The sequence below is a fragment of the Kogia breviceps genome, chromosome 8, assembly GCF_026419965.1.
Source record: "Kogia breviceps isolate mKogBre1 chromosome 8, mKogBre1 haplotype 1, whole genome shotgun sequence".
Classification (NCBI taxonomy): Eukaryota; Metazoa; Chordata; class Mammalia; order Artiodactyla; family Physeteridae; genus Kogia; species Kogia breviceps.
This window is the reverse complement of record NC_081317.1, coordinates 74,343,728-74,363,480: the sequence shown is the minus strand read 5'-3', so window position 1 is coordinate 74,363,480 and position 19,753 is coordinate 74,343,728. Positions and strand designations below refer to the sequence as shown.

The following is a 19,753-nucleotide window of genomic DNA, read 5'->3' as shown; positions in this document are numbered from 1 at the left end:
GTTAGTTGAGGGTGGAGCAGTTGGAGGTGACTTTTCTCAGGCATGCCACGGAGTTTTCTAAGTTTGGAGAGGAAATTTTGCTTAGAGAAGCATACTGCAAAATGCAGGGGAAGTCACTTCACACCAGTTACAGTCTAAAAATGTGCAATAAAGCCACCTCTCTTGTCTCTTTCCTCTTCTCTCCCCTTTTCCTCATTCCCCCCTTCCCACTGCAGTATTTTCTTCACCAAGAATAGCTGACCAAGCTATTCTCACAGTTCTTCCCTAAGAAAATTAATTCTGAGCAATATACTGAAAAGGAGGATTCTATGTGCAACCCCCAGAAAGGCCTGGGGAAAACAAAGAAAGGGTTAGGTAGTCTTGACCTGGACAGAACCAAGGGAAATAAAGATTTGGTAACTTCCTTATCCACTTAACAGATGGATATGCCCACACAAGATCCTTAAGTGTTCCCAATTCAGTACAGTCCCCATTCACAGTATGAGATTGAACCATATGCAGTGTGGATCCTCTGGAACCGTGCATTAATTAAAAGTCACGAAAGTTCTCCCTATAAGAAAAGTGCTGCAGATGAAGAAGTGGTTTAGCGGTCAATAATCATTATAGAGTAGTATACCCAGTGACTTCATAGGGTGCTTGAATGATGCCTGTAAGCATCATGCCACAAGCCCAGAGTCATATGGTAAACTTCTAACTGTTATTTCCTTCATTAATATTCAGTGTCTGTCAAATATAGAGCATAAATTTGGTCTTAAGTAGAGTATTCCTCCAAAGTCATCACCTAGGGAGATTCTAATTACCGTGATGCACGAGTGCACAGAACGTGTTCTGGGGACTGCTTTCAGACAATTTATAGATCATGAGAGAAAAGCACTCTGTATTTTCTTCAAATGATGTTTTTGATCAAAAGTTAATCCCAAGTACCTAAAATTCAAAAAACTTGGGGCTTTGTCACAAATGGCTTCTGCTAGTTTTTAAAAATCAGGTCTGTTCTCAGAAGATAAAGTTTTCCACCACTAAAAATTCTGAAAGAATGGAGTCCCAGTTTTGGAAGTGAAGAATGTGGGTTTTGGATGCAGACAGTCTAAGTTTATCCCAGAACCATCATATATTTGCTGTGTGACATGAGAAACATCAATTAAGTTCTCTGGGCCTCAGTAATTTATTCTGTTATCTAGGAATAATAATACTACCATTATAAATGTTAAATAGATGGCATATGTAAGTCATCTGGCACAGTGCCAGGATACATAATAGATGTAAAATTAATTTTAACTTCTATTTGTACTACTATCATCATTATTGTTTGCTTCAGGCTTTGAAAAATTTTTTAAATATTTTGATTAATACTCTGAAGGACATACATTTGGGTGCATATCTTGGTATATTATTTTAGAAAGTCAAATCATAATTTTTCAGTTAACCCTTTAAAATAATTCAAGAAGTTCTGATTTCTTCACCTAATTCTTAAGCCCCGAATCTGAAGGCACATTGCTTTGTTTATAGTCTGGCCTGTCACTTACTGGTTTAATATCTGGCCCAGTTTATTTAACTTCCCAGTGCCTCAGTTTCCTCATCTGCAAAATGAGGATAGTAATTCCTGCTTTATAGGGCTGTAGCAAGGATTAAGTGAGTCAATATACATTAAGTGCTTAGAAGAGTACCTGATGTTAAAGCTTAATTAATGTTTGCTATGTTATTACTTCCACTAAGTGTTCACTTACTATAGTTACAGGAGAGGCTTTGCAATCAATTAAAATAAAATGCATAATCTTGAAGTCATATAGAACTGTGTCTAAACACTCACTCTGCCTAGTTAAAAAGTCTTGGTTAAACCAATTAGCTGAACCTTAAGATTTCTTATTTATAAAGTGGGCATGTTTTCCTTACGAGATGGTTACAAGGATTAGAGAGAATATAAAATCACTGGTATACAGCTCGTGCTCAATATATTTATGAAAATCATAGTAATGGCACAGTGAAGCGGCTTTGTTTACTTCCTAGGAATCCAAAGATATGTTAACATATTTCCACAGGAGTACCAGCCTGCATACTCTGGTGTTAGTGACAGTCACTAATTGGAGGCTACCACTGTGGACACCAGCTCATCAGTGACTGGAGACATGTGGCTTGTAAACCACCACGTTATACACTTTGACTTCCTCATTGAGTGAACCTCCTGCATCCACTTATTCTAGCAAAACGGAAAATGAGCTGTTACCTGGTATCCTCTCTACTTTACTCACTGTAGACTTCAACAATTAGACAGCTACTGTGGGTGTAGCATTTGTGCCTTTTATGATGGACAAAACCAAGATTCCTTCTCATTATACAATTTTCTTCTACCTGAAATTTTTCCCCTCCTAAAAATTTCTAGTGAATTTGAAATTTTTAAGAACCCTGGAGATTGAATCTCCAAATAAATTTACTAGAACATGTGTCCTTCAAAGTATCAATCAAAATACTTTTGCAACTGTTTTCAGGGTCTCTAGCAAATAATAATGACAGTCACAATAATAATGGCAACTAAAACGTATTAAACATCTACTATGTGTCCAGCACTGTGCCAAGTACTTACCTGTGTTTGTATATTTCATGTTTATGACACTAGCATTATTATTCCTGCATGACAGAATAACATACTAAGGCACAGGAAAGTTAAGTAATTTGCCCTATGTCACACAGCTACTATATGATATGTGTATATTATGGTATCTAACAGTAGAGGAAAAACTTGAAGAGACAGCTAGATCTTTCACTCTGTTCCAGAAGAGTGAACACATTAGGACATTGAACCTTGACAGCCCTCCCCGGGCCCCACATAGCTCTGTCCAACCCAGAGCTGTCTGTTGGCAGTCAGGTTAGGCAAGGTCAACTACATGATTTGTGGAGCCCAGCATAAAATGAAAATGTAGGCCTTCAGCAGGGGTAGGGAAATCCATGCCCCTTCCCCATGACTACAGCCTCAACCCGTCAATGGATTGCCATCTCCACACTGGGAAGTGCTCAGTATCCAGTGGGGGAGGCTCCCCACAAAGTTGCCCACAAAACCCACCATGGCACTGCCAAGCCAAGGCAAGGACAGCTACATCCTTACCCTGCCCTCAAATGCTACAGGCCACATGCCCGACCCTGCCCCTGCCCTTGCCTGTACCCAGGTCCCAGCCAGGGATGGAGGGTAATGATGGAACACGGCCCTGTCCGCTGCCCCAGGCAGGGCTGGGGAGGGGAGGCTAGGCTGGCAGGGACACTAAAGGCAGGAGCGGGTATGAATGAAATCCCATTCTGGCAAGGCAGCAGGAGGTAGGACGTGCGACTGTGAACGACTTGTGAGCCGAGGCTCCAGGCCCTCTGCACATGCTCCACTGTCCCATCAGGCTTCACTTACAAAACACGGATTCAAGGGTAAATTTGTCAAGAATCTCAAGACAGCAAGTGCAGAACATTAAACCCTGAACACTGCCCTTCTGAGCAGTGTGACTGGGCTGGTGGCACGACCATGAAGCCAGCACTAAGGTTAGGTCTCCCCTGCCCTAGGTGGTCTCAGAGCAGTCACTTCAAGGGGAAACCTTTCTTTCTGAGTCTAACCTGCCAAATGAGGACCACTTTTTCTTTTTTATTACAACCCAGTATTTAACAAGTGGGAGTCCCCACCATTCATCTAGGCACAATGAGCATTTTGTCCACTTTGGATACTTGGCCTTGAATTATTCCGATTCTCCTGTCTAGACAAAGGGGTGGAGTTATCCATAGGACAGATGACTTGTTTTATCAGGCAGGACAGTCATTTTGTGCCAACCTGTGCCTTCTTTACCTCTTGTTCTCTCCAACAAACCGACATGCAGTTCATCAAAGGGAAAAATCAGCAACTACTGTCTGTTAAAGAGTGCCAGTCTTTAGACGGGGAAGCCATGGTTAAATATTCACCAAGATTGAAGTGAAACAGGTCAACTAACTTAGTATGTCTTTGGTCCCCTTCTCCTGACAAGAATATTTGAAAGTTGAAATGATTTTTAACAAAGTGGTCAAAAAATTCTAGAGGGCAGATTAACTTTGACCTTCATTAATTTTTAAAAAAATAAGATATAACATTAACTTTTCCCCTCAAGACAGCCCAAAATAGAACACTTGGGTCTTCAAAATGCCGAGGTGGTCTGGACACAATTTGAGGCAGAATCTGCCATAGTTTGGTAGAAGATACAGTTGGAGAAAAGGGGCTCATTATTAAAATGTGGTGGGCTATGTGAGCACCATATCTCACATATGTATCTCTGTTACCACATAGACAGTACAGCATGATGTCACGGGACTTTGATCACCAAAGACCCTTGAGGGATCAGTGCAATGTTTCTCTACTTGGAGGCTCAAAATAACCTGTGGGGCTACTACCAATGCCCATGCCCAGGAATCATTCCCAGAGAGTCTCCTTCATTGGTCTGATATAGAACCTAGACATCCAAAGTGTTTTATTTATTTGTTTTATTTATTTATTTCTGGCTGCATTGGGTCTTTGTTGTTGTGCGTGGGCTTTCTCTAGTGGCGGCAAGCAGGGGCTACTGCTCTTTGCAGTGCGCGGGCTTCTCATTGCGGTGGCTTCTCTTGTTGCAGAGCACGGGCTCTAGGTGCACAGGCTTCAGTAGTTGTGGCATGCGGGCTCGGTAGTTGTGGCTCACAGGCTCTAGAGCACAGGCTCAGTAGTTGTGGTGCACGGGCTTAGTTGCTCTGCGGCATGTGGGATCTTCCCAGACCAGGGCTGGAACCCGTGTCCCCTGCATTGGCAGACAGATTCTTAACCACTGCACCACCAGGGAGGTCCCCAAAGTGTTTTCTACTGTTAATCTACTGTTCAGCCAGGCTTAAAAAATACTGAATAATCCCAATCTCTCTACCTATTTTATAGATGAGGCAACTCGAGCCCAGAGAGGTTAAATTATTTTCTGAGAGTCACCCAATTATTTGACAAAGATAGTTCTCAAACTCAGGATCCTTAGCACTCCCTCAGTTCTGTTTCTTCTCTGTCATGTATTCCTGATGCAGCCTATAATAGATGTTTGAAATGAAGCTAATTACTATTATGTTTCTAACTCTTTATAAGGGTTTTGAAAACTTTCTAATAGAATTATAAAATCACTAGTATTTGATGAGGTTAATTACACTCAAAAGCTGTGAGCAGGAAGAGCTCTCTGTAAAATTATATCCTAGGTTAATGGAGCCATTTTCTGAGCCCTTCCCAGGACTCTGTGGTATTCTGTCCTCAGTTCTCAGACTTGACAAACCCCAGTGAGATAGCAGTGAAACCAGCATCTCTCACGCTTTACGGAGAAAGAAGTTGTGACACAGAATGAAGACATTCAGAGCTGACAGTAAGTGAAGGATTCTCATTCCTCTCTTCTCTATACCAAGCCACATCTTACTAAAAAATTCATGTCCCCCAAATCCATTCCTGGGCTGTTAAACAACCTGGCAGTTCATGAAGATGCCTCATAAAAACCAGAACATGAGGGCCAAGGGAGAAGGTACTAAGACACCAAAGCTCTGGTTTAGGCATTTTCTTACTAGACTGGGTTCCAGGTACATTTTTAAAACTGACTGAGAGAGCAATACCAAAATGGCCCAACAGCAGACATTGTTGGGTCCTTTCTCAAAGACTCTTCTTTATCTGGGGCTGAGTCTATTAAATTATTTAGAAAAGGAAGCAGTGCTGGACTTAATTAGACAGACCCTTATTTGCTTGCTAATCATCTCTTCCAGTTAATGCTGAGCTGACTTATAGACCAGGTAAGTATAATCTAATTAAGGACTTGTATTTAAACTTCTTAAGTCACCCACATAATTCTCTTTGGGTTTTCCCTTGCTGTTTACTCAGCTTATTAGATCAGGTTGAGCCCCTTATTACAGTTTTTGTATAATTTAGAGAATTATTCCTGTGCTTCATTTTCCCACTTAGAGCTGTAACTGTTGAGTCAGCCAGGATGCAAGCCTTCTTCTCTGAGCATTACCAGAGAGTGTGTGAGAGGGAGAAGGTAAAACTGAGGAGATACTCAGGGGGGTGGGGAGGCTGTCGGCTGCATGACATCTACAACCTTATACTCTTAAAATGCTTTAGGATTAAATCTGATTTTTAAAAAATTATCTTTCTTTGCATTATGCAGATTTGATCTGGGAATCATTGACTGACATGCACAAAATACATTAAATAAATTCCAGTTCACAAAACAAAATAGCTAATCACTGGACTATAGCTAACTAAGAAACTTTATATAACATGATATGGTTTTTGAGGGCTTTTGTAATTGCTCTGTTGCTTTCCAGTTTCCACGGTGAAATCTGTAGACCATTAGACTGGCAGTACCTTTGGTAAACCTTTCTGAAGCTGGGAATAAAACTAGAATGTATCAATATCACTTAAACTTTTGATCTCATTCACAGACCTATAGAGAAGGAAGAACCGACATTCCTCAAGAAACTCATCTTGTTCTAGAAAATTTTATACAAAAGCAATTCTGGCAGAAAATTCATAGAGTACCCCTGCATCTAGGTCATATGCTCAGTGAAGTTTTATATTATTTCTAAACCTTTAGCTTTGGCTTATCAGCATCCATCACCTGGAAGCACCTGTTATCTAACATTGAAGAACCACAAAAACAATATAGAATAAATTACAATGGCATTTTCATTCCCAGAGTTTTGTGGGTCATCAAACTAGGAATCCAATAACAGTGACACCTTACGTTTGCATTCCACATATTTTCTTTCTAGGGAACTTTTGCATACATTAAACCACCATAATCGTTAAACATCTGGTGCAAAACCAACGGCTCCATGGACTTGGAAAGCTGATATCAGCAAAATGGTCTCAGCAGTCTGATGCAACATATTCTCCTTGGCCACAACTTTAATTAAAAATACTCATTTAAAATGGGGCTACAGAGAATTAGAAAATGAAATGATGCTTTGTCATGGATCTCAACAGAAAGGAAAATGGGACAAATTCCCACTACAGGCTCGGAAGAAAGGCATTGAAAATACTGTTGGGCTTCCCTGGTGGCGCGGTGGTCGGGAGTCTGCCTGCTGATGCAGGGGACACGGGCTCGTGCCCCGGTCCAGGAGGATCCCACATGCCGCGGAGCATCTGGGCCCGTGAGCCATGGCCGCTGGGCCTGTGCTCCGCAACAGTGAGAGGCCCGTATACCACAAAAAAAAAAAAGAAAAAGAAAAAAGAAAATACTGTTGAAATAGATTTAGCTGTAGTAGTTCCATTACTCAGAAAAAGTACTACTGAAATACACCAATTGGTTATTTCCCCAAATTAAAGATGGCTTCGCAGTGAGAGTTAGAAAGATTTGTCATTTACCATTTCCTAGAGTGTAACCAGATTTGTTGTTCTGTAAATATCCTCCCTTTTCATTTAAAAAGCTGGGAAAAATGATGTGAATAAATATTTAGGGCTGAAAAGGTGACAGATTAATTATCAGAGACAAATTGCTCCACAGCAAGTCAAGATCAGAATACCAAAGGAAGATTATTATTATTTTAAATTAAGCAACCCCAGCCTATTCTAAGTAGTGATGGCTGCTTCTCCACTTTCCAGCCTTCACCTGCCCTGGGTGTTGTAAAGGGAAGGATACTGTCTGGTTTGTGACACCTCTGTACCAGTGTAATGCAGTGAGGCCATAGTAAAGTTGAATTCTGCTTTGACAAGTGAATAGTAACATTTCTAATGATGAAGCAGGTTAGAGTGGCCTTAGAAAAAACTGCAGTGAAATCACCTGCTAGACAAAAATAAATTCAGCGGCTGGAAAAAGCAAAAACTCAAGAGTTTTAGTTACCAAAGCCCTCTGCCATTCGAACAAAAGAAAAGCTCTAGTTTGCTATTATAGTCTCACTTGAAAAATTTCATTTGTAAGTTTGTGGTTTGGAATTCAAAATACGTGTTTTTGTGAAAATCACACTTGTATGCATTGGCCTCCAAAGCATGTAAGAATAGATCAAATAGTACAATTTCAAGTAGAGCTAACTTCTGTTTTATACAATACATTCTTTAGATGCTCTTCTGAATCTCATTAGCTCATCACACAGGGTTTATGCTGCCAGGCAGAGGCACTAATGATGGCAGTGCAGGCATGAGTAACTCATTTGAGCTCAGTTTATTTCTAGAAATTAAAATTAAGGAGCTAAGGGCATGAGGGAGAAGGATAGGATAGGTAGCCAGACAGAGGTAGCATTTTCCCTCTGGACAGGTACTTTTTATAACTTGCACCAGTCACTGCTCAGATAGCTCAGAGTTGAGAAACAAAGGGCTGCTTTGAAGGGGACATTAAAGAGCTAACGGCAAGTTATCTGGATCCTGTTGTATGCAGAAGTCATTTATAATGCGAGTGCTTGTAACTCTTATCCAATTTACATATACTGATTTTTCTGCCATTCCAGGCATTTCCCAGAATTTAATCTTTAGTGTTCTGTGTGGTGGTCAGGATCACCCTTGTTTCACAAGAGAGGGTCTCAAACTGATCACATGACTTACAGTGCCAGTACCGTAACTGATGCTAGAGTATGATGCCACACGTGATTGGGAAACCTGTAAATAGGAGCACACATCACCACATCAGAGTACTGCCCAGGTAACAAAATTTAATATACACATTAGGAAGATTTCTTGTTATTTGTAAGGTGATCCCTTGGCAATTAATGAGCTCACAAGTGGACAGTCAAAATTGCTTATCTTGACAACCGAAATAGCTCCTAATTTCAAATCACATTGACCTTTGAGCAGGAATTGATTAATTGCTCTGGGTACAACCATTTATGACCTTGAAGCTGCTGATTTGGCACCTGAGTTAACTGTTATATTACAAGCACTGGGAGAATTACTGAATAACCTGATTTTTGTGGGTATACGAATATAGTTTAAAAATTGAAATCTCCAGGTAATCATGAAGTGTCATTTTATCCCTTAGTTTTAATTATCCTCTTATCTCTGAACTGTTTCCTTGAGCTGCTAAACAATAACATACAAAAAGTAACAAATTGATTCATTTAAATGCTTCCTTTTTTAAAAAATCTTTTGTTCTCCAAGGGAAGGAAAAAATAAATCTAAAATAATGGCCAACATTAAAGGAACAGGGACACCCAGTATTTATGTTATTTATCAGTTTCTGGATAATCAGGGGTGGGCTGTCATTAATCATGTGTTCCTTTGTATAAGAATTAGTCCTGGTGAAAAAGAATTAGGTAGTTGAGGGGCTTCCCGGGTGGCGCAGTGGTTGAGGGTCCGCCTGCCGATGCAGGGGACATGGGTTCGTGCCCCGGTCCGGGAAGATCCCACGTGCCACAGAGCGGCTGGGCCCGTGAGCCATGGCCGCTGAGCCTGCGAGTCCGGAGCCTGTGCTCCGCAACGGGAGAGGCCACAACAGTGGGAAGCTCGCGTACCGCAAAAAAAAAAAAAAGAATTAGGTAGTTGAAATTGAGTAGCTTATCAGTGGCTGCACTTTCTTGCTTCTCATGGCCTGAGTAATTTTCCATTATTTCCTCCATTCTCCTCTTTGATTTTTCTGTAAAATATTGAGTGTTCTTTCTTCCCTTGGGCCCAGTGATAAACGCCTGACACACCACTTAGACTCTTTGGTCTGGGGAAGAGTTGTAATCCTTGCTACTCCTGTGGTCCCTGGGGAGGTAGTTAGAAATGCAAAACCTCACGTCCCACCTCATACCTACTGAATCAGAACCTGCATTTTTGAGGTCCCCTGGGTGAGTTTTGCATGTTAAAGTTTGAGAAGCACGGCTCAACCTAGAGTTTCCAGTGTAACAGTACTTTGGTTAGGTGAGTGGTTGATTACTAGATAACTAATTCTGACTCCCAGTCACTCACCTTCCCTGGGTCTCAGTGTCATCTGTAAAGCAGAAGAACTGAAATAGAGTATTTCTAGTTCCCATGATTGCTAAGATATTTCTAAACTCCCTTTTATTTCTAAGATTGTAACTACATCATAGCCAGTACTGAAAGGCTTATCCAAAATCGTAGGTCAGACCAAATATGATCCCTCCACTCAAAGATCTTGCAAATAGGGAGATAAAACTGACACAAACAAGAAACGACCGGAAAAAAATATATATTAGACTGAGTTTGACTGAGAGTTACATTGAGTCAACATGAGCTTGCATTCCAAGGAGCAGTCAATAAGAGCCTTTGAAAGACAAGGATGATTTATGTAGATGAAAGGGGAGGGACTGGGTTTTCTAGGACTTGGGGAATAACATTAGCCAAATACAGAGAGAAGCGGGGAAATGCCTCTTAAATAAGTAGGGTAAGGCCAAATTGTGGGGACCATGACAGGCAGAATGGGAGTTTATGTATGATGTAACTATTTGAATTGAGAAATAATATGATCAAAAAGGAATTGGGGAAAGAAATCTGCCTGTTGGTGTCTCATTGAGAACAGAGTTAGAGGAGCCAGTAGGATTGTTGCCACAACCCAAAATGACATCCTAGTAAAGAGCATTCTTATTTATTCTTTTTTTTTTTAACATCTTTATTGGAGTATAATTGCTTTACAACGGTGTGTTAGTTTCTGCTTTACAACAAAGTGAATTAGTTATACATATACATATATCCCCATATCTCTTCCCTCTTGCATCTCCCTCTTATTTATTCTTAAAATAGCAACTGAAGCAATAGAAGGAAAGGCCTGGATGAGAGCACCATTTGAGAAATGGATCGTTAGGACTCGCAGACTGCTTTGTTGTAAGTGAAGGAAAAGGAGAGGTAAGGAGAGAGGAGGCATTTATGTTTTTGCGGTCAAGAGCAAGGACCTGGAGTCAGAGAGACCTGGGGTGTGAATCCTTTCATCACCACTTAATAGCTGTTGAACTTACTGTTCTTTCCTGTCCCCCGTAAATGTGGATGCCACCAACCTCATAATTGGGAGGAGTCCATGAAATGATGCATGTAAAGCACACAGTGTGTATGTACCTGGAACAGAAGGGATTTGATTGTAGGTTTGGGGTTTCTTCTCAGTAGTTAAGAAATTGAGAGTAGAGAGAAATATGCATAGAGAGCCTATGAGCAACATGACTTTACACAGGCCAGACACTGAATACCTCTGTTTGTTAGTCTGTAAGACAGGGAACCAGGGACAAGGTGATCTAAGGTCATTCATATATTCCCCCACTGGAGCACTTATTAACTGAGTAACAAGTGTTTCATGATCACCAGCAAGCTTTTCTTCGTTTCCTAGCTAGGAAAAAAGATAAAGCTGGTTCAAAAGGAATTTTAACATATTCACTAGATTCATTGGTCACTTTCCAATGAACTGCTCACATGATCAGTAAATTGGGTTCCTTATTGGTAAGTTGTAACTTTAGAAGCCCCAAAGGGAATTATTTACCAAGTGAGACTTATTCCTAAAAATGCATTAAGATTATTATTACTAATTACTATAAATAATGAACTCCATAATATGTTATTTTTTAATATTTATTTATTTATTTAATTTATTTTGGCTGTGCCAGGTCTTAGTTGTGACATGTGCAATATCTTCATTGCTAGCACGTGGGATCTTTAGTTGCATCATGCAGGCTTCTTAGTTGTGGCATGTGAACTCTTAGTTGCAGCATGCATGTGGGATCTAGTTCCCTGACCAGGGATCAAACCCAGGCCCCCTGCACTGGGAGCATGGAGTCTTAGCCACTAGACCACAGGGAAGTCCCCATAATATGTTATTTAGCTAGGTTACACATACTAAAATTATTACACAATCTCTGTAGTGATTTAGTATGATTGCCATATCTCTTCACATTGAGTTAATTAGTAATGTATGTGTGTCTGTTCCCAGACACTACCTGTGGCTCAGAATCTCACATTATTTACCTGGCTAAATGAAACATGCAGGTGGGGTTGCTCAGTGAGGCATCTTGAAGTTCCAAAAGCCATAATCACACTACTTTTCTTGTTTTTCAAAACATTTTACTGTTCTCATGTAAGCCTTCTCTAATCATTGGGACTACAGCTTTACAGTTCTTCAGAAATTTTAGGAACTACTATCTAGGCTTGCAAGGGGCACATAATTTTAGAACGATGTTTATACTTTAGATGTTTTTCTACATTTAGAAGTGTAATTTATATCTCACCTTAGAAGAATATGGATTCTTATTTAGTTGGGGTTTTGTGAAGGAATAAGAAAGTGATACAGAAATAAAGATACTGAATAATTTGAGAAGCAGTTTCTTAGCATCTCCTACAATGAACATTCTTTGTTTGTATAGTTTGGAAGCCTTGTGAGTCTCAGTTCTAGTTTATTTTACTAAGTATCCCTTTCTAGAATTTAACTACTTAAGTAGCATAAATTCAGTGTACAGGCACAGAAAACATTTTATTCTTTTATTTTATAGCATTCATTATATAGATAGCTTTCTTATAGTCACTCAATGAGATAATAAATATAACAATAGATAATTTTAAAAGCTTTTATTTAAGAAACACTTGTGTTTGCTTCCACCTCTGCAGTACCCTCTCTCCAGCCCCAAGGCTCCTTGCATGACACAAAAGCACATGTTGTTGTTGAAGATTTCTGCTGATAGATATCTGAAAGTTCTTGCCCTCTACATGAGAGTTTGTGTACAAAATATTCGGTTTCCCACATTGTAAACTCTAGTTAAATTCTATTGATATAAGTGATATAATTCTTTTTTTTAACATCTTTATTGGAGTATAATTGCTTTACAATGTTATCTTAGTTTCTACTGTATAATAAAGTGAATCAGCTATATACAGATATCCCCGTATCCCCTCCCTCTTGCACCTCCCTCCCACCCTCCGTTTCCCACCCCTCTAGGTGGTCACAAAGCACCCGGCTGATCTCCCTGTGCTATGCAACTGCTTCCCACTAGCTATTATATCACTTATTTTATACACTACCAAATGTAAAATAAGTGATATAATTCTTTTGATATAATGTACTTAGCTAAAATTGCCATCCTTTACTCTTTCCATTCTGGAATTGATTTTTGCTGAGTAGATTAAATCAATATAGAACCAGCTTGTTAGATTCTAACACTTCTTTGGATTTCTAGTATATGTATATGGGAAACTTTAGGTTTTTTTGTATTTCTTGATTATGCAGCTTAATTTATCAAGCTACTTTCATATTTTGTATGTTTGTGCCTCACATTTCTGCTAAATATATTTAAAATATACTTTAACAAAAGAATCGACATGTAATTTTTAAGGTTTTTGCAACAGTGGGGTCTCCCCAATCCAAAAAATATTACAATAAATTGTCATCTCCTGCATAATCTTTTTTATTTATATATCCAAAAGCATATGTTTGTATGATTACATGCAAGTCTATTCTTTTTGTGGTTATGCAACTTCAACATTAATACTTCACAAATTCCAAAATTAAAACTTTTCTCTCCCACACAATATATAGACTTTAGAATGCTTTGACTCTAATTACTACTCCCTAATTTATATGCTATATTATCCAGTGCTTTAGTTCTATCCCTTTCCACCATATATTACACACTATTTTCATTTTATATTTTACAACCAGTGCTTCTTAAGATTTACCCTGTATGTGCTAATATCTTTGTTTACCATTCTTTCTTGTATCTCAGATCATCCATCTGGGATCATGTAACTTCTGCCTGCTACATATATCCTAAAATTTCTTTCAGTGAAGTCTGCTAGAAGTAAATTCTCAGTTTTGTTAGTCTAAAAATGTCTGTAATATGCTCTCATTTTGGAAAGATATTTTTGCTGAATTCTACACTGACAGATAATTTCTCTTTGCAAATCAAAGACATTGTTCTGGCATCCATTGTTACTGTTGAAACTAAGCCATCAGTCTAATGACTGTTTCTTTGTAGGTAATCTGTCTTTTTTTCTAGCTCCTTTTGAAGGCTTTTCCCCCTACCCTTTGGTGTTCTCTATGAGGTATCTGTGCGTAGGGCTTCTTTTTATTTATCTTGCTTGGGATTCATTGAGCTTCTTGAATCTGAGAATTAGTATCTTTAGTAATTCTGAGAAATTCCCAACCAATATCTCTTCAAGTATTGCCTCTTCCACATTATCTTTTATTTCTATCTAGAATTCTGATTACATCCTCTAAAATTCTCAAATTTTCTTCTATGTGTTCAATTCCTCTATTTTTCTAGGCTGCATCTGGCTTATTTCTCTGGATCTATAGTTAACATGCCTGATCTGTAGTTTCATTTATCCCCTGTATTTTTCATTTAAATTGTTATATTTTAATTTCTAGAAGTTCTCTTTTTTACTCTTTTTCAAATGTATGTAATCATTTTTTATAATCACTTGTTCTTTATTCATATGTTCAATTTTCTCATGTTTTTTAACATATTAAATGTAGCTATTTCATATTCTCTGAGCATTTCAGTATCTTTGAGGATCTTATTCTGCTACCCATTGTCTTTTGGTTCTCATTCATGTTGCTTTACTTCCTTTTGTAATTTGTGATTTTTTTTTTTTACAATGAAATGCTTATTTTCCCATGGGAATTATTTGAGACCTGGATTGATGATGTATTCCTCCACAGAGAATTTTCATTTACTTCTGACAGTTATCTGGAGCCATTACCCCACCAGAACCATCTTATATTAAATACTCTGATGTTTCGCAAACCACACTGATAGTGTGAATGTGGACCAGAACCTGTATGAGGACCCACTTTTGTTTATAAATAACCAGAGGAGAATTTTTTTTTCCCATCTGCTGAGAATCAAGGTTGAGTCAGGCAAGTTTCCTTGCTCTATTCTTCTGACCATCAGCCTTATTTATTTTTCTTCCTTACACTTGAGAGTGGAGCCCTTTGAAGTATCCCAGCTTTATATGGGGTCTCTCCTTAGGCACTTAGGCACCCCCATACTGCATTAAGCTACCAAAGCAGATGCTCATGGTCTTCTAGGATTCAGGAGAAAGCCTCAAGGCCAAAGCTTGCTTTAGTATTTCCTTACCTCCTGAGATTCCAGCTTCCACTTTGTTTAGGTATCTGAATAGTCTCTCTTTTCATGCCAGCTCAGCAATACATTTCAAAAGGCTTTCAAGTGCATTTGCCCAGTATTCCAGTTGTTTCCAGCTAGAAATGAAATGTTTATATAATTAAAGACCTAAATGAGTATGTGTGTATACATATATATAGTTATATAGATGTTTATCATTATATGTATTTATAGCATTTTATTTATATATACTTATCATAACTTTATTTCTAGTTGCATCTGGTAATACCTTGATATCTGCTATGCACTTCAGTTTTTTTCAACTATTCTACAAAAATAATTGGAATGACTTCTGTCACTTTTCTTTGAAAGATAAAGAAAACATTTGGTATGCAGTTATTTTTAGATTTAAATAAATATAATCAGCTGTTACCATATTTTTAAATTCTTGTTACATTATGTAGAACTGTAGAATTTTTCAAAACGTCTCAAAATAATAGGATCACAGAAACAGTCATATCTAGGTCCAGTTGGTATAGAGGGATTATTTATATTGTTATTTATATTGTTAGCAACATTAGCACAAATTTTAAGGTTGGTAAAATATAAATACGATTTCCTTTGAACAAAGAACCCATCCCAGGGAAAGTTGTGTTTATGCTGCATTTTAGAAAGTTACATAATTTAAAAATTTGTAATCATTCAGAATTTCAAGAAAACCTTTTAAAATGGTGAATCCCTTTGTCTAGAAGGCTCTTTTGGTAAAGCAATTGATTTGCCCCTTTTTAAAAAATCTAGCTTTTATAAGACGTTTTCTTCAAGTAACTATACATATCATTGCAATCAGTAAAGATAAGCAGCCACAGTCAGCCCTGCCCTGTCTCCCTAATCAATGGTCATCCTTCTTCTAGTACGTACGAGTATCTTTCGATACAAAACCTGATCTTCTGCTACACCTGATGACCAAGGAATGGCAGTTGGAGCTTCCCAAGCTCCTCATCTCAGTTCATGGGGGCCTACAGAACTTTGAACTCCAGCCAAAACTCAAGCAAGTCTTTGGGAAAGGTCTCATCAAAGCAGCCATGACAACTGGAGCATGGATATTCACTGGAGGTGTTAACACAGGTAATTGGAAGTGGGACAGAGAAGGGCAACCTATAAGGCCACGAGAATGTTGTGACTAAGATCATTTTTTCCTGAGGTTAAATATATTTACATTCTCCCACCTCATCCCCTACACCTGTGTGTCCACACCTGCTGGTTATTGCTCCTTTCACTGAGTCTCTCTCCTTCCTCTACCTAAATGATAACTGTACTATCATTTCTCAACCAAGAAGAATTATTTACACTTAAGAAGCATATTGGGATATTTAATACTTGACTCTACAGAATTTATAAACATGACTAGTGGAATTTCACAGGATATTTTCAATACCTCAATTTGCCGAATAGGCATCCAGTAATTTTTTAAGGAATAACTTTTGCTCTAAATTGGAGACTCTGTACTTTTAAGTGATTCTAAGTTTGATGCAAATAGCTTTAGATTTTGCAGAATGCCCTTTCCATCTGGGGAGACAGCAAAGTCTGGAGTAACATGTGTTTATTATTTAAAGTATTTCATTGAATCAACTCTGCACCAACAGAAGACACACCCCATTCTGAACTCCAAGCAGTTTTTTCTCCCTGCCAAATGAGTTTCTATATTGTGATCCAGGCAAGCTGTCAAATCAATTATTACAAACCCACTTAGAGTTAAGTGCTTACTTGCAGAACATTATGAATGTGCAGCAGATAATGGAATGGATGCTGTAAATGTTTTGATATATTTCCCCAGCCTGAGTCAGAAGTGCCAATTGGAAGAGACAGGTAATGCTGCAGTAAATTAATTCAGACTTGTTTCAAGACTCAAAGTCTGCGCATGTGGACACATTTGAAGTTAGTGGGACATGCTGAACATAACCCTGAACCAACTAGTTTTAAATAAAATGTTATCTCAATGTTCTCTTTATTCATTTGTTTGTAGTTTAGATGATGTTTGAGTGAGACCTGCGCTCAGAATTCTCCTCCATACCTAGGAGTTGTGAACATTCAGCTCACAACAATATAGGTTCATTTACACAGCAAAATCTGCATATTGCCTGTGCCCATCGTTGTATGTGAAACCCTGACTCAGTCTATATAGTGACATGATCTTAGAATGACCTGCTCAGCCAGCCCTTTACTGTTTACTTTGTGGTGTTCAAATATCTACAGAGCAGTTTTCTTTCGTGGCTGTTCAGGCTTTAAGCTCCAACTTTCACTCACAGTTTAACAGGCATCATTTGCCTATAATTATTCAGTCTTTTGCTTTCCTGGCGTAACCTGCATCTCCTGTGGAGATCAACTCAAAGGTTTCTAAAAGAAACGCTTACCAATCTTCTGTTTGGGGGAACTTGGAACATTGTTTATTGTTTTTCTTCTTTTGTGAAATGCATCCAATATCAAAAGAAGAACTAACAGCATAAATGTTGTAAACCAAAGAGTTCACCTCTGCCTCTCTCCAGGCATAGTGTTCAATCCAGCACTCAAAGTGTGTTCGATTGAATGCTCAGCTTGGGTAAAAGGTGAAGGCGGAATTGTGGCAGATGGAGGGAGGGGCTACCATGAAGTTAACCTTCTCGTCCAGGACTGGACCCCAAATGAGTTTTGCATATAAATAGGAAAAAACTTAACACTAAACTAATATTCACACCTTTACTCTTGTATTTGGTTTTCTTTATCAGTACTTTCTCTTAGAAGATCCATAGATGAGATAGTAAGTGAAATTGATATCCTTCCCAACGCTCCCAACACAGCTCAGCATGGATTAGTGACTACTTACACTACTCTGTTGTTTGATTTTTTTTAAATGAGGCTCTTTCTGTTTGATCTTAGGAATATTTCAGAATTGAGCTGTTCACACATGTCTGTTGTCTCCTGTGATTAAATTGCCTGGTGTGTTTTGTGTGCTTAGTTAGTTCAGTGCCCGGTTTCCGAGCCCTCACTCTGTGCTGGCACCTGAAGAGAGTAAGACACTAATCTCCAACCTTCCCCTCAATGAGTTTACTCTGAGCAGAGACATCCTCACATGTGATTATGAACCAAAGAAGACAGTGACATATTGAACTATTTACAATACACAAACTGCAATCCTGTTCAAATGGAGAAGAAATCAAATCCAACTCAGCTTTCATATAGGAGGTGAACTAGGTGTGAGTTTTTCCTTGAAGAATGGGTGGAATTTTCCTTAAAGTATAAATGGAAGCATCTTTTCTTAGAGAATGTATTTTTTTTTTTTTTTTTTTTTTTGCGGTACGCAGACCTCTCACCGTTGTGGCCTCTCCCGCTGCCGAGCACAGGCTCCGGACGCGCAGGCCCAGCGGCCATGGCTCACGGGCCTAGCCGCTCCGCGGCATGTGGGATCTTCCCGGACCGGGGCACAAACCCGCGTCCCCTGCATCAGCAGGCGGACGCTCAACCACTGCGCCACCAGGGAAGCCCGAGAATGTATTTTATATCTTCTGTAAAAATGATCACTTGAGAGAGAAGTTAAAAAATTAGAAATTATATCTTCTTTAAATGGTTTATTGAAAGATAAAAGGTAGTTCCCTACCATCTTGTAAACTCAATTTTCTCACTCTTAACTATGGTGAGGAAAGGCGTGGTGATGGGAAGGCCATTATGACAGAAGCGGAAAATAATTAGAATGATGTCTAAAGAGGTGTATTTATGTATTTTTAACATAAATTTTCCACAGAATATGTCAACATTTTCTTTACAAGCAGGTTCTCCACATTATGTATCCATAAATAAGAAGGTGAAATCAAGATTAACAAAATCTGAGCTAAGTAATTACTCTCTTTGCTGACCCTAACTCATACACAAACTGTGGTATAGATTTAATATAATATTATTTATGATGCTTTTTATAGGATATTGTCATGGTATTAGTTCTTAGTCATACTAACACATCATTATACTTACAATACAAGAAAAGATTCTCTAGGTTTAAAGTATCGTATTTATTCTTTTTTTTTTAAATGAAGTTTTATTATTATTTTGGTCATGCGGCTTGCGGGATCTTAGTTCGACCAGGGATCGAACCCATGGCCCTTGCAGTGGAAGTGCAGAGTCCTAACCACTGGACCACCAGGGAAGTCCCTGTATTTATTCTTTTTATAGATATTGTATACATCTTTTCTTTCATATGAGATAGAATAAGAAATGTATTACTAGAGTTCATATACAAGTCCAGCAAATGTATCTGGCGTTAGAGCTGCAAGTTTATGTTCTCTCCTGAACACGTGTAGTTCGTGTAGAAATGTGTCAAAACTTTATATTCAGTGCATTTAATCTTAGGAAAAAGAGTTACCACAATTTCCGTTAGATCAATGGAAAGTAGTTGCTTTAAAAGGCAAGAGTAATACTTCTCTCTTTCCTCTTAGGTGTTATTCGTCATGTTGGAGATGCCTTGAAGGACCATGCATCTAAATCTCGAGGGAAGATATGTACCATAGGTATCGCCCCTTGGGGAATTGTGGAAAACCAGGAGGACCTGATTGGAAGAGATGTAAGTCCTGGGAGCTCCCTGTATGTGACTTCTCATAGAGGTGATATCAAAAGAGTGAAATAAAATTAGAATTCAAACTATGCATACTGGATTACTCTGTCAGCCCCCACCTCCCAAAATGAAACTGATGTTAGGAATAGTTATGGGAGACTATTTATTTTCCAGAATCTATCTTTGTGAACTCCATGTCAGTTCTTAGGATTAGGAAAG

The 19,753-nt window shown here is 38.7% G+C and overlaps 1 protein-coding gene across 14 annotated transcripts in view; it reads left to right on the top strand.

The window, feature by feature from the left end:
* TRPM3 (transient receptor potential cation channel subfamily M member 3) overlaps positions 1-19,753 on the top strand; it is a 514,000-nt gene that overhangs the window by 256,693 nt on the left and 237,554 nt on the right. For all 14 annotated transcript variants that reach the window (XM_059072701.2, XM_059072700.2, XM_067039572.1 and 11 more), the window contains exons 4-5: positions 15,867-16,080; positions 19,419-19,543. In XM_059072701.2, the coding sequence (XP_058928684.1) occupies positions 15,867-16,080; positions 19,419-19,543 (339 nt within the window). The remainder of the gene's footprint in view (positions 1-15,866; positions 16,081-19,418; positions 19,544-19,753) is intronic.